The 18,495-nt window shown below is 33.9% G+C and overlaps 1 protein-coding gene across 1 annotated transcript in view; it reads right to left on the bottom strand.

The window, feature by feature from the left end:
* Nucleotides 1-16,379, bottom strand: part of LOC124371231 (cyclin-dependent-like kinase 5) — a 31,795-nt gene extending 15,416 nt beyond the window's left edge. Inside the window, exons 1-3 of the mRNA XM_046829568.1 lie at nt 16,080-16,379; nt 10,722-10,810; nt 8,815-9,008 (exon numbers count right to left, since the gene is read on the bottom strand). Coding sequence (XP_046685524.1) covers nt 8,815-9,008; nt 10,722-10,810; nt 16,080-16,116 — 320 coding nt within the window. The 5' untranslated portion in view covers nt 16,117-16,379. The remainder of the gene's footprint in view (nt 1-8,814; nt 9,009-10,721; nt 10,811-16,079) is intronic.
* Nucleotides 16,380-18,495: the final 2,116 nt, after the last annotated feature.

The following is an 18,495-nucleotide window of genomic DNA, read 5'->3' on the forward strand; positions in this document are numbered from 1 at the left end:
GAGCTACCCCAGAGAAGGGTACCATATGTAAGGTGGGAATGAAAGAGGGCAAAATAAGCCTTTAAAACCAAACTAGGACTAGTACAGGATGTCAGTTTTTTTAACAAAAAGATCACTCTTGATAACCGAGTACATAAGGCATCAGTATGTGTTCTCCAGGTGAGCTTAGAATAAAGATAAAGACCTAGTAACTTCACAGACTTATTCTCAGAGTTGGCACCTAGACTAAATATAACATGCTCTGATTTATCCTCGTTAACATATAGGCTATTTGCAGAAAACCAGAGATGTGATCTCTCTCTCATATAATTGATCATTACTAGATTAAGTTGAGAAAGTCTATTGGAGCACATCAAGGTAGTGTCGTCTGCATAAAGGACACACTTGTTGGGAAGAAATTTTGGGAGGTCGTTAATAAAAACAGTGAACAAAAAGGGACCCATGACAGAGCCCTGGGGTACCCCCCTTGCCACCCTCTTGAGATCAGACCTCTGGTCACTTATTCTGACATACTGGTACCTGTCAGATAAATAAGAAGTAAAGAGAGACAACTCAACACCTTCCAGCCCATAGTGGTTTAGTTTTTCAATAAGTTCTGAGTGAGCCACCAAGTCAAAAGCTTTACTAAGATCTAACAGTAAGGCACTAATCTCTTCTTTACCTTCAAAGCCACCAATGATATAGGAGACAATGCTTTCAACTGCTTTGACAGTGGAGAGACTATGTCTAAATCCATATTGTTCAGAGGAAAGCAAGTGATTGTACTCAAAATAACATTCAACCTGTTGTTTAATTAGGCTTTCAATTACCTTGGATACTACAGGAACCAGCGCAATCGGGCGGTAGTTGTTTACATTAGACCTGTCACCCTTTTTGTAAATTGGCACTGTTACAGTTGTCTTAAGGCATTGTGGAAAAACACCAATCCTGAGCATCCAGTTAATAAGTATTGTTAAAGGATATAAAATTTCACTTAAAACATTCTTTAAGACAAAGTTTGAAAGTTCAAAAACATCTTCTGATTTTGAGTTACTAAGTTTAAGTACAGTGTTATAAACATCGACAGGGTAAACATCATTCCACTTAAAAGGTAATGTCTGGGGATTTCTTATACCAGAAGATTTCAATATTTCAATAGCACTAGCAGTATTCAGATTGGCCCCATTATTATTTACATTACTACACACATTAATAAAATAGTCATTAAAATCATCAGCAGACAATGGAAGCTTGGACAGAGAAAGATTTTTAGATAACCACCCAGATTCGGCATTGATTACATTCCAGGCAGCTTTGCATGGGTTTGGAGATTCCAATATGTATCTATCATTTGCACTTCTTTTTGCACCTATCTTCACTTCTTTGTATCTATCATTTGCACCAGTACCACTAGCAAGTAAATTGTTTACTAAAGTGTTTTCACTTGTAGGTGATTTGCCTCTCGTTCTTTTGCTCATATTTACACTTAATAGTTCACTGCAAATACTCAGAAATACCTATAACATCGCACACAATTACTGAATTGCATCAACAAATTATAACCACAACAACTTTAACCTATACACCAAAACGCCGTTGTAGTAAGACAGACGATTTCATTGAAATGCATAGATGTATAATAATAGAAATGATGCAAGAAACGGCAGTGTTTGCGTTTACTCATGAAGCCCATCTAACCCCAAACAAGAAAATATCATATTTGGTGGCATTTGGAAAGTTTACTGGCCAGAAAACCGGAAATAATGGACGGCTACCTATTGTAGCCGTTGGCCGCGAACGCCATTATGATCACAGCTACCTATTGTAGCAGTCGGCCTTATAAGGGTTAATGAAGAGTAATGAATGATATTTGTAAATATTACATGTTTAACAATACGTGTATGTTATTTATTAAATTCCTTCCTATACCATTGCCTACACCAAAATTCAGGATTGCCTAAGTGAATTACTATACATAAACAAGTGGTCAGCAAAATGAACTGTTCAGAATAGAAATAATCAAACTAAATTATATGCGCTCAAATAGCTGCGAACCAATGGCAGTAAGCTCAATTAGTATGAACTAATGCTAAAATGGTATGTGACTCAATACTAGATATAACATCAGACATTATGGCAAAAAGCCTGTATCTAGTAACCCCTTCCTCGTAACTATAATATTCTGGTACGATTGGAGAAGGAAGGAGTGAATCTCCTTCCACCTCTAAACAAAGGTGATCTAGTCTGATACACATATAGCTCCTTGATGCAAGGTAAATTTGGCTATGATTTACAAATTTTGATCTCCCAGAACAGCTTTTGCCAAGGTAAAAGTCTGAGACAGCATTGCACAGTTTTTCAGGCTGAAATCTACAGTTTTAGATCGTGCTAAAATATAGGACTGACTACGAATCATATCGATCAACGGATAATAATACTATCTGATAGTCAGACTGCTATTAAAGGTCTTAACTCTACAGAACTTACTTCAAGACTGGAATGGGAATGCTTTAAGACTACCCATTCTAGCCAGTTATGATTCAGCAAATCTTATTTGGGTTCCTGGATATGCTGGTTTTAAAGGCAATGAACTCAGTGATGAACTGTTAAAAAATGCCTCAAATAAGCATTTCAACCTGAATCAGCTTGTGATATAAGCAAGTCAACTGCTCAACAAGCTATTAGGGAATGGTTCAAATACAAGCACTCCCATAATTGGCAGAGTGTCTTATTAAATTTTTTTTTTGCTTTATTTTTTTATTTAACCCGTACTTTGCACTTGCTTAACTAGCTATTGATATAAATAAATAAACGTTTGATTTACAATAATTGCTATTGAGTTTATTTGTCACATACAAGGTTTCATGGATTATACTGCCACGGGCACATAAAAAAAAATATATCCAACATAGATAAAATTGTGGTACATGTTAAATTTGAATTTATACAAAAATAGGTTTAAATTTTGAAAAATTTGGAATCATAAATTGGGTAGATCTTACTTGAGTTCAAATCCAGTTTTACTTTGTATGTTCCATTGACACTTATTCATCTTACAATCATCCTTGTCAGCTTAGTGTAGATTTAATATTGGTAGTAGTAATCTTTGCAGATCTGAGAGTTCTGGTTGTCATCCAATATTCAAGTGTTCATCATCTAGTAAATGTCTTTTCTGTTCTTGGATTCAAAAATCGAGATTCACCAATTTAATACAAATAATAAAAGTATTGCTGTATTTAATAACTTAAATGTTTATTAACTTTGATGAGAAATGCTTCTTCTCAATATCCTATTAACCCTTTGGATGCCAAGCAAATTTCAAGATTCGTTTTGAGTAATGCCATGCATGTGAGCTGTGGGTGTTTACTGAGTGCCAGTGGTAAATGGCCTATAACAGCCAAGTGTGCCAAGCACAAAACAGCTATTTTGTTATGTTAGACTAAAAATTGTATAACTCTTATCCTAATACTGATAAATGGACAATTTTTGTTTTGTTTTGTAGGTTATGAAATATACTGTTATGTAATAACAAAGTTTTATGATAATATAAAAAAATATAAATAAGTAAACTAAAAAAATTTTTTTTTTTTTTTAATTAGAAAACATATTATTTTACTATTTATGTAAACATATGTTACATTTTACATTAGTATGTATAATTATGAACCAATATAGAAAATTTCAGAAAGAAATATTGAGAAATAAAACTTTTATAAGATTTTTAATAAAACTTTACATTTGGACTAAAATGCTAAAATATTGACAATGTAATGTAAGGGCATGTTATTGTAAGGACTTTTCTAAACAAAACTATATTTATTAAACTAGCATTGAGATGGTTGAAAAACATTGGTTAGGACCCTAATGCATGTTCACAAAAAATAAAATCATTACAAATAGCCTATTTTTTTATATTATTTGCTTTTACTCACCCTCAGTTATTGAAAGGCAGAAAAAGTCCAATCTTCAATCACTCACTATTTTTTAGTGCCTATAGTCTATAACATAGGCCTATTGAAAAATGTTACTAAGTCTATAAAAAACTATGCAAAGAAATGTCTCTTTATAAAATTTATACATTGTTACATAAACGTTCAGTCTATTTACACTCGTGGCGGGGGAGACAGTCAAGGTGGCAACCCCGGGTACACTTGACACATACTGTCCTGGACCTTATACTATAACAAATTAAATATCAATTTGTTAAGTAACTCTTCCCCTTTCGTTTGATGTATCTGTTATGAAGATTCGCTTACTATATGATTTAAAAAAATAATATAATCGCAAAGCCGAAAATATCGGCCCGCGGCACACTTCGGTTAAACGTAATGGGCCGAAAACATCGGCTCTCGGCACACTTCGGTTAAACGTAAAGGGCCGAAAATATCGACTCTCGGCACGCTTTGGTTAAATATAGTGAGCCGATAATATCGGCCCTTGGCACCCAAAGGGTTAAGCCATCATTCAAAAGAATAAAAATTCCATTATTGTAAAGTAACCAGCTGATCTAAATTCATTTTATAACTCCATGTGTTGTAAATTTACTTTGCATAACAATCTCCTTGATATTAAGATTTAATGTATTCTGTGGTATTTGGTCTAAAGAAATTATTTTTTTTTTTATCTGATGATTCAATTTTACAATAGTTTATGTATTTCTATCTCATATGTATGATAATTTGTGTGTGTGTGTGTGTGTGTGTGTGCGCGCGCACGCTTATGTGGTATAAACTCCTAAGTTATTTATTAATCTTTTATAAACAAACATAAAATAATATGAACTATTAACTTTTCAAAACAAAACTGTAACAATTTCTAGGCAATCATTTGGTAAGAAACTCATCAGAGGCACTGACACGAACTGAATGAATTGGCTGATGAATCTAAGTAGATGCCTTATGATAAAGATAATTTCTCTCACTTCTCACTACTGAGCACCTTAGAACTCACTACTGAAGACCCTGAGTGTAGAGTATGTAATCAGTCAGAGGAGACTGCTAATCACATTACTGTGGATTGTGAAAGGCTTGAGATTGGTAGAAGAAATTTATTCCAAACCTAACATCCAGGTAGGGCTGTAAAACACCCAGGAATTTATGAATCAGGGTAAATACACAATATCCAAAAATGCCCAGATATTTTGAATTTTAATGAGAACTCCTTTTTGAAGTAAGTTAAACCTTGGGATTTTTCAGAGATGTTGAAGCGCTATTAAGTTATTAATATTCACATAAATTATAATTGGAACAAAAATTAAGTTTAGAAAATTAAGAAAATAGAATTAAATGGGTCTACCCAGTCCAAACTAAAAAGTTCTGAAAAAATGCTTTAATGCTTTAATTTAATTTTAAAGGAAGATTCATCTACTCTCTAATAAAAAAAAATAAACTGAAAAATCCTCCACACGTATTTGAATGAATATTGTTATTAGGCCTATTCTGAGTAGCAAGCACTTTCTTCTCCCACATCCTATTTGATATTTTCCAGTAATTAACAATTAAAGCCAACTATAGTCAATAGTCAATAGTCAAATAGTCAAAAGTTCTTTATTTACAACAGCATAAAGAACGTTTAAAAAAGCCTACCACTTGAGGGGCTAGAAATATTTTATTTCTGCCTATCTGTTTTTCCACACAATGATCTTGAGAACAAATTCACCAAATTGTCAGTTTTCAAATTTTGCATGAAGATTTATTTCTCTATATGTAACATTAAGTTGGACAATTTAGCAGAGCGTAATGCAATCAGTTTTACATTTATCTTATTGATACAAGATGGCAAAGAGAAAATTGCGAATACACAAATTTGTAAACAAACTGAGTAGTCAATTTTACATTTTAACATGTAGTATAATAACAGATTTTATGAGGTTACTTTTTTGAATTGGTCAGTAACAATTCGTTACGTTCTGTTCATTCTTTCAAAGTTGTGTCAATTTATTTGTTATTATTTCACCATTATTCAAAAAGGACTTAAATTATTAAAGTACACTTACACAAAATAAAAATACTTTAAAAAACATTTAAACAGGAGGAAGACAACATTGAAAACGTTTGAAATATTCAAAAATACGCAGACACTTTTTTAATTTGGAAGGATAAATATTGTTGCTAATTTCAATTTAAGACATCAAATGACTGTTTCAATCTTAGTTTGCTCTATACTTCATCAAAACTAAGTGTTGTATAAAACTCAAACACTAAAAGTACCGTACCCTAGTTTTGTTTATTTAAATAATGAATATTGAGTAAATTACCTACAGTAGAACCCCTCATATCCGACCCTCACGGGACCGGGCCGTGGTCGGAACGGCCAAAAGGTCGGATAAGCCGAGGAATAATAAAACACGTTTTTCGGGTAAAAAAAGTCGTATATTGCACTAAACTATTAGTACAGAACTGTACAAAATACCCACTCAATACACATAGTGCTGCTTAATTGTAATTACGAACTGTATCCAATGCAAAATTATTTAATACAAAATTATTTTTCAGTACATTTTAATAAAAAATAACAGTTTTTTTTATAAAATGGAAAAGTTTCATTATATTACAGTAACAATGAAAAATATTATAAATACAGTACTGTACTGTTTAATCAAAAAGGCAAACAATTACATACAGTGTGTACAGTACAATTGAAGAAGTCCTTAATACTCTTTTGCTTCAATTTACCCAATCTTGATTTAGCTGAAAAATCACGCAATTTCTTTGCCCACAACACGTCCATAGGTGTAGCTCTCGGGTTCTGCTCCAAATATTTCAACACTACGTCAAATGCGTCTTTAGCCTCTGAATGCGTCATTCCAGTATCACGATCAACTTCTTCTTCTTCAGCGTCGCTGTCTTCATTTTTGCGCTTTGAACTGCAGCAACTATTTCGTCATCATTGAGTTCTTCATTTGTAGACTCAGCCATGTCAGCTTCGGTCAGCCATTCCTCCACATCTGTCAGCTGCAGCTGGACACCGTGTTGCAGTTCCTGCAGGTCTTGAAGAGTTTCTGCGACGTCGTTTTCTTCAGCTTCAAGGTCAACTTCCATTGATGATGTGGGCTCATCATCGTCCTTATCAGCACTATCGCTTTGTTTTAATGATGGCCAAATTTTCTTCCACGATTTTTGAAGAGTTGTCTCTTTCATTTCATCCCATGCAGAAGCGGCGGTATAGATGGCGTGTTTTATGTTTAACATCTTCATGGCCTCCAATAGTGAGCAGCCTCCTTCTGTTTTGTCCAAAAGAGACCCAACATATTTTTTCCGGTACCGTCTTTTTACCCACTCGATTACGCCTTGGTCCATTGGCTGGATTAATGGGGTGACATGTGGAGGTAAAAACATCACTTTTATGTTGCCTTTCTTCAATTCATGCTCTGAGGGATGGCTTGGTGCATTATCCAGCAACAACACAGCTCAAAGTGGCGGTTTTTTTGATTTTAAGTGTTTTTTAACAGCGGGCACGAATTCAAGAAAAAACCATTCTTTAAAAAGAGCACAATCCATCCAGGCAGAGGACTGATTACGGTAATACACGGGGAGTGTTGACATATTGAGATTTTTAAAAGCTCTCGGCTTCTTAGATTTGCCGATAACAAACAACGGCAGTTTGTGACTGCCACTGGCGTTGCTACACGTAGCAATTGTTAGTCTATCCTTAGCTAGCTTTGTACCCAAAACAGGCTCATTTTTAGAAGCAAGAGTAGATTTTGGCAACATTTTATAGTTCAGTCCGGTCTCGTCTACGTTATATACTTGTTCGGCTACAAGATTACTATCCGACACCAACTTTTGAAACTTTTCTACAAAATCTTTTGCAGCATCGTCATCAGCAGACAACTTTTCACCCGCAATAACAACATGTCTAATGCCGTGGCGAAGCTTCCAGCGGTGAAACCAACCTTCGCTTGCCTGGAAAGTCTCAACATCTCCTCCCAATTTTTCAAACAGCTTTAAGGCTTTTTCTTTTACAAGAGGCCCCGACAAAGGAGTCCCTTTTCGCCGTTCTTGGCAAAACCAAACCCAAAGAGCTTCGTCAACGAGTTCTAACTTAGGTTTTTTTAACATTTTCCAATTTTTAAGAGCATCTTCCGTTTCAACGGTCATAGAATAGGTTTCGATGTCTTTACAGTTTTTTCTCCAGTCTTTAACTGTTGTCACGCCGACCCCTAGCTCTGCGGCTAATTTTACTAGTGACTCACCACTGTCCAATCGTTGGAGCACTTCAAGTTTTTGTTTAAGGGTAACGCACACACGCTTACGTTTTTGAGTAGCCATAGCTAACGTTCACTAATCGCACAACACAGTTTTTTACACAATCACAAACCAAAGATTGTACAACAATCACGAAAACAAAACAGTCAAGTAGAGCAACGTTTACGTCGACAATCAGAACGCAACTGGCCATTTAACAGAGAAACAATGCACAGCGCTGTTGAGTCATGTTTCACGTTGAGACTTGTCGACTATAGGCAGCCTTTGTTTGGTCGGGCACATGGTCGGATATCCCGAAGAGTCGGATATCCCGAGGTCGGATATGAGGGGTTCTACTGTATTTATATTTACAACACCCTCCCCTCCCCCCACTGGGTACTAACCCAACTTACATCACTAAATGAATTTGAAATGAATGAAATGAAATTGAATTTGAAAGGTGATGAATTTGAAGTCAGCATTGGGCTCTTGGATCTCACTGAAAGTATAGGGGTGGGCACACCCTACTAATGAAACCTGGGGTGCACAATATGATTAGGTTGACACGCTGGGGATTAGGAGTCCTTTATACTCTCTTTAAAATCTAATCTTATCAAACATGACTGCTGTTAGATTAAAAAATACCCACATGAATGATTTTACAACGTCCAGATCGATCTCGCCGTTGAGACTGTCAAAATACTTCTTGAGGTCCTGGTCGCAGTGTTCGAACACCAAAGTCAGTTTCTTGTCACTGTGAAGCACGTCATACAGACGCACAATGTTCTTGTGTTTCAGCTCCTTCAACAGGCAAATCTCCCGGAGAGCTGAGGACGGAACACCCTAGAGAGAAAAAGTCCAGATTTAAAGTTAGGCTTATTGTTGATAGTTTACAATTTACTCTTTGAGTGACATGTGATTATTTATATGTGTGGTAGGTATTCTAAACCAGAATAATTGTCACTTGAAATCCAGAGGACCTAGTGATAGTGGGCCTAACTTACAGAGCATTTGAAAAAGCCAACAAAAGTTGAGAACTTTACTTGTAATTTGTTTTGAACTTGCAAAAAAAGTATTAACCCTTTTACTGCCAGCGTTGTATTATAATGTACTAGCAAAAATTGTCAAAGGGGAAAATGCCAAACATAAAAACTAAATGTATCTTTTTTTTATTGTTCATTGAATTTGAGTAATTTTAAGATGTATTTACTCTATTTAAATGGTAGTTTACAAACAATAATAACAAATGTTAACGTGAACCAAATTTGTAATTAAAATAAAATTAAGGTTGATAACAAAAAGTTAAAAAGTGTGTTTAGCATATGAACATTTATTTTTAATATTATGATATCATAAGCAATTTTTTTTCTATTTAGGCCTAGTCCAGATTTTGGACATTCTATTGATAGAATAAGGAAGTGCTTTAAGTTTACAAAAAGCACACTACACATTACAGAGTAAAAAAAATGTAATGTCTATACACGTAAAATATTTCAACATCTATGCTGTACAAAGCAGGTGGCATGTACCCCCCTTTAGCATGCCACATGGGTTTCATCAAAGACAACGAAAATATAAATCCAGTACTTCAAAAGCGTTTCTCTCTATCCCTCGCACCTAAATGACCAAAATACAGAATATTTAAGGATTTGGAGATAACAAAAATCAGTAAAAAAAGATAGGCGTCTGATATACCGGATGTTGGAGTAAAAGGGTTAACTAAAGCTATAATAACAATTGTAATGGAATTGGACTAAAACTGTGAATTGCACAGTTGATCAAATCAACAGGTTTGCAAGGACAGGAACTAACTCAAGGTCAACAAAGAGGAGTTGACATGCCAATAGTGGTGTAGGAATGTACAAATCTGCAAGGTGTGCTCAACTGGAGGAAATACAAAACTTTTAAGTTAAATGAATATAAATGTAAAACAGCTCAAGATTTTGGTTCAATTAATCCACCATGTTGGAACATGGACACTAATATTCATTAACAAAGTCATATGGTCAACAATCAGTTTTGTAATCAAACCTCATTATTTAAAAATAACTTGAAAAGTAACTAAGATTCTTTTTTTAAAGTAATGTAAGAAAAAAACTTGTTTCAATATAGACTCATTTTCATTAACTTAGTTGGTTTATTGTGTTCAGTGTACGTAATGTTAACTTTATCCAAAATAAGCATTGTATGTGTTAAGTTCATAAAAAAGTTTAAAGGTACTGTATTTTGTTGTATATTTAAATTTATATGGTTACAGAACATCTTACTGTTATACAGTGGGCATCTGTTACTAGACATTTCATATTATTAGGTGGACCAATACTCATATTTTGTAAAATTTACTAAAATGTAAGAGTTTTGTGCATAGTTTTAACAATCAAGTTGAGTAACCAAACCTTTTATTATTAACATAGCTCATCATCCGAACGTCCCTCAGTGGGGACTGTAATCAAGCTACTCCTTAATTCAATTCTGCTGATTATATTAACCTGTGAAATTCCTGTTGGGTTGATAATGTAGTGTATTAAAAAATTATTAAGACATATAAAAACTCACCTCGTCATCATCATCGAGTCTGACCCTTTTAAGAGCTACTATTTCAAGTGTTTCTCTATTCTTGGCCTTGAAAACTGTTCCATACGTTCCTGTAATTAATTGGTTAACTATTACATATGTTTCATACAAGTTTAAACATTTTTATTACCTATAATAAAAGATTAGTTAATTAAATTTGATCAACAGCAGTTCAACGTAGTTCCTGGTTGGGTGCCAGACAAATGAAGTTATTCTTAGAAATTAAATAGCAAATCCTTAGCCAAGAAAGGCCCTGGAAGCTTATTGAGGAAAGGAGTCAGGCTGTGGGGTTGCTTCCTTATAAGGGCAGAGCTGTAGTAAGTGCATGGGAAACAGAGGATCATATCCAAGGCCTAGAGGACTCAGACAACAAAAATGTTGCTCTCTCCTAATGCTAAAGGGTGGATTAAGTAAGCACAAGTGGAACTCGGTACATTAACAGGACACTGCTTCTTTTTGGAATATCTAATACAGGTTGGATTAAGCCAGTCTGATGAATACAGACTCTGTGGAGAAGCTGTCAATATTAGTTCAAGTATCAGCACAATATATGTTGTTGGAATGTTCTGCTATTTATGAAAACAAGCAAAAGGCAACACTTTCTTCCTGGCCCCAAAGGAAATCAGAGATCAAGAACCCACAAATTTAACAGGCTTTTGTGTAAAACTCAGATTTGAGGGTAAAACAAACGTAACGGAAACGAAAAGACATTTAAGTTCCTGAGGACTAAGTGTAGAATCTACAATTGTCCTTCAGGGAAAAAATATTTATGGCATTAAATAACAATAAAATCAGAAATCATTTTGTTATTATCATTTTTCTAACAATAGAGAAATTAGAAAATAAATAATATTTTATCATTTTCCACCTAGATGCACGTCCTTTGCCCTTACACAGCTTTATACATCTCATCGATCAAGTCCTGGGCACGTCAAGAGTTGCCATATCTTTAAGAATACAATTAAATTGGGAATTTTTGGTATTTGGCTATGATGGAGTTTTTCCTGCCTTTCTTCAAAAAGGGTTGAACATCTTATTAAATACTCCGATTATTCTGTTCAGAAGCAGCTACGCCCTAGGTATTATTCCAAAGAACTGGAGGAAGGCACTTGTGGTGTTAGTACGGAAAAAAGATAGGGATCCGACTCAACCTAACTCGTACAGACCCATAAAGCTTAACTTCCTTCATGGTGAAAAGTATTGAAAAATAATCAATAGACACATTAGAGATGAAATCTCACTAGTACACCCACTCAGTATATATCTCAACATACGTATGTAGAAGGTAAATCAACTACCACCGCTCTCTTAGTGGAAGCAGTGGAGAACACCTTCAATGGAAAGGAATATTTTATTATATATTTTATTTTTCTGTACGAAACAAGGAACATTTATATGCAGTTGGATTAATTTTTGTTATTTAAATTTAGGATTTTTGCCATTATAAGAGAAAAAAAAACTAAAAGCCAAACAAAAATATCCAAAATATCTTAAAAAGTGTTTTTTATGCAAAACATACAACTTTGATCCAAATTTGAACATTGTTTTTGGTTAATAGTAAAATGTTGTTTATACAACAAATGACATAATATTCACATTCTAATATTTTTAGACATTTTCTGTATGCTTATTATATTTTGAGACCTTTTCTATGATGCAGAGCATAAAAGTTCTGAAAATAAAAATGTATTTTTTGTTTTTTTATACTAAAATATCTAAAAATGTTTGTGAAGTATTTTGCCAAGAAATAAAAGTTGTAAAAACACATAATATAGCCTTCTGACAGAAAATGCTTAACCCTTTTAGCCCCGGCGTCCGATATATCGGACAAAGGTGGTCTAGCTAAAATGCCCAACGTCCGATATACCGGACGTCTCGAGAATTTAATGTAGCTGGCTAATAATATGTCCAAATGCCATCAGTTTCGGTATAGTAGTCGGTGAAGCAACAGGCTACATGAAAAAACAATAAACCTTCCAATTGGCATCGTATTTCGTCGTCTTTGAGCGTAGTTTATTTGTCGATGTCAGCTGTCAGACGACTTCAGTTGCATTGTTGTTGTATGCTGACTTATAACCTCAATTAGTTTGCGTGATTGAAAGCGGTTGTTTTTCGTGTGATTTATTGTATTATTAGTAAAAAAACATGAGTAAACGTCGTAGAGAAAAGTTACCAGTGAGTGAAAACACTTTGATAAACACTTGGTACTTTGGGATTATACCGACCACACCCAGACATGAATCGTTATTTGACATTTTGCTTCTACTGATTACTAGATTAGCGTAGAGAACAATATTTCGTCAATATAAAACAGGAATTGTCTTATCGCAAACCCCTCCCCATCCTCAGACAGAGGTCAACGTCGAGCGGTCTAGTAGATAACGTGATTGCAGAGTCTCGCCGCCCGTTCACCTGGTGCGTCGCTTTGTTGTACTTCCGTGTTTTACCTCTACATTTCTCCAAACACAAAAATTCAATAAAAACAAACATGATCAAACTAAAACTAAACTCTTTATTGAAAAAACACCCAAAACTTGTTTTTATTCTTGATCACACGCCGCCACCCAAAATGCGAGTGCCATGCCTTCGCGCTGATGTCAATGAAAGAAAAACATCCCTCGAGATAGTACCTATCAGTAAAATATCAAATTCTAGAGGATCTGATCAGAAATATAAATTGAATTGTAATGGAAAGGCAATTATGTACCGTGCAAATCATGTAATGCCGCGTGGCCTGTCGTAATCGGGATTCTCGAGAAAGATAAGATAACAGCGACAACAATACCGATCACAATGCCTGGAAATGCTTGTAAGTTTGTAATTTTGTAATTAAAGAGTTTTTTTTTCGTTCTATCATGTTTGTTACTATAAATTTATATTTTTGTGTTCTTCATACTGGTGTTGTCGGTATAATCCCAAAGTACCCTATTATTAGTGGTGAATGTGCTATTTTTGAAGACAATGAATTGAGTTGTTTATATAAGATGTATACATTGTAAATATTATTTCTTTTCCTTTTTTGAAAAATTAAACAAGTTTTAGTCTTACAAACCATTCCAATTAGTTTATGTAATTTTACAATTGTTATTATTTCAAAAGTGCAAAAACAAGTATACATATCTGTATACTTCTACTGACGTGTATGTGGAAATATATGAAGAAGTACTTATGCAGCAATACACTTAATTGGATATATCTCCTGCATTTATCAAGGAAAGTTCTTCAATTTTGTGTGTGTAGTAAGAAATATGTGTACAACAAAATTGCTTCATTTTTCAGGGGCTACAATTTTTTTTTCTACCCTTTATGTATGTCCAAACTATAAAAAATAAAAAAAATAAATTTTTTTTTATGTATAAAAAACGCTAAAAAAACAATTCATTCTGTAAAAGTACTTTTTTAACTATTAAATCTAAGAGTACACTTAGATTTCAGCACTGATGCCTCTATGGTTTTTTCCTATTTTATACATTTATTTTTTATTTCATAACATTTCGGCAAGAAATCTGCTAGTAATAGGTTAGGTTGTTCTGCGTGTTGACCTTTTTATCTTGAAAATACACCATTCCTTAATTGTTTTTCATCTCAGTAAATCTTTCCTTTAAACTATTGGTAGTATGTACGCTGATAAACTTCAATACCGTAATATGTAAATACGGTTTTTTGGCGCGCGCGCGTGTGTGTGTGTGTTGTGAGTGTGTGTTTTGTGTTGATGTTATATGATAATTAATCACCCGATTCAATTCGTCCACAATCTCCAGGAAAGCAACTCGAGCCTACGCACAGGCTTTCTGCCCATGTAGGCTCATTTCCTAGGCCACTTTAATTTGATGAGTGTAATATTTTCATGTTTAATGTTTTTTAAGTACACATTTAAATATTATAGTAACAAGATAATATAGATTTGATAGTAAATGTGCTAGCATGTAAATATTTTTGGGAAATAAATTATGATTTGATTTGATTTTTGACTTATTTGTGAACAATTTAAAACAAAAACCTAAAAATTATCTTCAAAAATAAGAAAACTAGATGTATTTTCCCTCAATTCTGCATTACGGTCCCTTATCGCCATGGGCTGTCAGGCAAGTCCATGGAAAAATGGCTGGGGTTAAAAGGGTTAAAATGAAATAAATTTATTGTAATCAAAACTAATTGTCTAAAGTTCACCTCTTATTTACTGGGTCCCTCATAGTGTTCAATAAATAAAAAATAATGAAACAAACATTACTTTTAATCAAGGTGTAGGCCTAGCTATAATGATTTTTACATCACAATTTTAGACTACCAACTTGTGAATGTCACTAAATTATTGTACAATAAGTGAATCACAAATAAACCATTGATCACGGTATAGTTTATAGATACAAGCTTAGAATTCACAAATAAAAGTTTAGAATACAAAATGAGTTATGCTGGTGCATCAATATGGCGGCTATAGTCCTCTCGAAATCACAAAGTTTGAGTATAAAATAAACACTTGTAATTTACTTATCCTTTGAATATATTTATACTACTTAAGGCAAATTTTACAAGGAAAAGTTTGATACTAACACAACTCTATTAATATTACAAGAAACAACAAAAATACTAGCGACTAGTGAAACTAGTCGTCTAACATCACAGAAATGTTGTAAACAATGGTTTCGTCAAAGGTCTTTCTTTGCAACATATATCAACAAACTGATTTTTGAAGCAGATAATGTTGTTGAGAAATAAATTATGAATGCAGAGATGTAGCCAAACTCATTCCTAATCGAAAACCGTATAAGGAAAAAGCTCACTCGAAGTGTGTGACCAAATACGGCAAACCAATATTTGTATTGCAAGTTTATAATTTTGGTGCATGCTTATGAGGCCTACGCATTATTATCCAATAAATGATGTATCAAATTAATCAGTGAAATATCACACCTAATTTGGTATAATATGTATTCTACTTAATATTTATTTTCAATAGCAAAAGTTGAATTAGCCTAAATACTAGATGACTGAAAAATCGAAGAGTGACTAGTCATTCAACATTGGAGAAACATATTTTAGCGATTTGTCACTGGTCGTCTAACAGATGGAGGGTTAAAGATTTGACGATATTGGACTCATCTAGAACTATAAATTAATTCTAACCTTGCAAAAAATCAACCATTTATGTTTGGTACAAGGCCTAGTCTACTTGGGAATTGGCCAATGTTTATTTTTTAAACAAGCACAGTATGGATTAATATACCTCAATTCATGCTCAGCGTCTTAAGGTCATAAGAGGTAATAAAATTAATGTTTATGTTAAAAATCCGCAAATACAAAGAGTAGCTAAATGTTTTATTTGCCTAAACTATTTACCTTCTCCAATTTTTTCCAACTTCTCATACTTTTGCATAGTTAATGTTAGCCGTAGAAAGGCAATCTTTAAGAATTGTTCAAACAGCAAAATTATAAACACGGCAACAATTTTAATTAGGCTCTAACAAATTTTTAATAAATGTTTTAATGTAACGTACTGATAAAACGTAAAAGCTGGATAAAACACTGAACTGAGAACTTTGATAATGTTGACTCAGACTAAAGTCCACTCGATTACTCGAAATGAACAATTTCTCAGTTTCAGATTACTGCACTTCTGTCGTCTACAACAGAGTACATCGTCAGTATGTAGGATATTATACTGCTTGATACATTTTTATTATCTTTGGACTTTGGAATGGGGGTGAAGACATAGAGTAAAAATAAAAGCAGTGTTGTAATTGACAAATACAGTAACATTTAATATAGCTCAGTTAACAAGTATAACATAATAACCAAAGGATATAATCATAGGAGAATGGAGTCAGTATTTAAAAACCCTAGTAGTAGGCCTAGCCTTAAATTAATGTTTTTAAATTGTAGATCAATTGTGAAGAAAGTGGAAATTTTAGAGACACTCTTGTACAAACAAAAATCAGAGCTGGTGTGTGTAGCAGAATCGTGGTTAGATAATGAAAGAAATAAATATTTTAAAATTGCAAACTATACTCAAGTTACTAATTTTTGTAGATCAAATAAAACCGGTGGCGGTGTTGCTATCTTTATGAGAACAGACTGTACTCTCAAGACCAGTCTCATAAATAAACTTAATACGTTGTCAGTTGAGGATATATTTGAGTGTTGCGGAATTATTGTAACATGTAACAAATTTAAATTTGTTCTAATAAATGTATGTAGGCCACCCTACAAGGCTAATAACGTACAGTTCATGGAACTCCTAGAAGACACGTTCAACACGGTTAAGAATGATTACTGTGATTTTCCAATTGTGGTCTGTGGTGACCTAAATGTCGATAATCTAGAGGATAACCTAGAAAAAGAGTATCTTGCTGATATTTTACAATCGAGTAACCTTCATGTTACCTTCAAAAGCCCTACGAGAATTGATCAGGTTTCGAACAGACAAAGTCAACTCGATTACTTTATCACAGATTTGCAAAGTCGCTCTTATTCTGTAGATGTGCTGCCACCACTTCTTTCTGACCACAGTATTATAGTTTTTAGCCTAAATCTAAGTTCTGCTGGTATAATTAAGAAAATCGAGAAGAGGAAAGTAACAAAACCTAACCTAACCACATTTGAATATTTGATGTCCAAACAATGCTGGCCTGTATATAGTAATAATATGAACTTAAGTGTTGACGATGCATTTGATGACTTCTACTCCACTTTTATATATTTGTTTGAGGTATGTTTTCCTAAGGCAATTTTTAGCTGTAAGGACAACTCACATGTTAAATGGATAACCCAAGAGGTTATTGTGTCGCAAGAGAACCTTAAAGAAATGTACTGGCGAACGCGCAATGAGGCGACTGAAAATTCCAAGCGTGAGTATCACAACGCTAAGAGTCGGCATAGTGTTTTGCTTACCAACGCTAAGAAACAGTTTTTTAAATCTAAAATCGAAAATGCCAAAAATATAAATAAGGAATCTTGGAATGTTGTAAAAAGTTTAACACGTGACGATATTGTAAATAGCTGTAATATTACACTTAAGGTTAATGACGAACCCATTACTAACCCAAGTAATGTGGCGAATATTTTTAACGACTATTTTATCTCGGAAATAAGAAAATTAACTGAGGATAGATATTGTGAATCTTTCCATGATGATGTGGATTACCATCCATCTGTGGAGGATTTTCACCTCCAGCATACTAATGAACTAGAAGTTTTGGATATAATTGATAAGATTAGCTCTAAAAACAGTGCGGGTGTAGATGATATGTAATTTACTAAAAACGTGTAAAGACACGATTGAAAAGCCTCTCACTGAAATTATCAACAAATCATTCGATGAAGGTATATTTCCGAAGGGAATTAAAACATCTAAAGTTGTACCGATCCATAAAAATAGTGAGAAAGACCTAGTAAAAAACTATAGGCCAGTTGCAGTTCAAAGTGCCATCTCAAAAATTTTCGAATTGGTCTTCCTAAAACGATCAATTCCATTCTTGAACAGTAGAAATTTACTTAGCCCTAAACCAATATGGATTTAGGAAGAATAGATCTACTATCGATGCAATCCTTGACCTGGTAGTGAACTTGTACGACAACCTAGATGTGGTTGGGGAACAACTGTGCATATTTTATGACATGACCAAGGCCTTTGACCTGCTGTCACACCCTACACTGTAAAAAGCTAGTGACATTAGGAATTAGGGGTGCACCACTACATTGGATCATCTCATATCTCAAAGATAGAAGACAGGTTGTAAATATTAGACATTCAAGT

The sequence above is a fragment of the Homalodisca vitripennis genome, unplaced genomic scaffold (assembly GCF_021130785.1).
Source record: "Homalodisca vitripennis isolate AUS2020 unplaced genomic scaffold, UT_GWSS_2.1 ScUCBcl_1114;HRSCAF=4335, whole genome shotgun sequence".
In the NCBI taxonomy this organism is placed as follows: Eukaryota; Metazoa; Arthropoda; class Insecta; order Hemiptera; family Cicadellidae; genus Homalodisca; species Homalodisca vitripennis.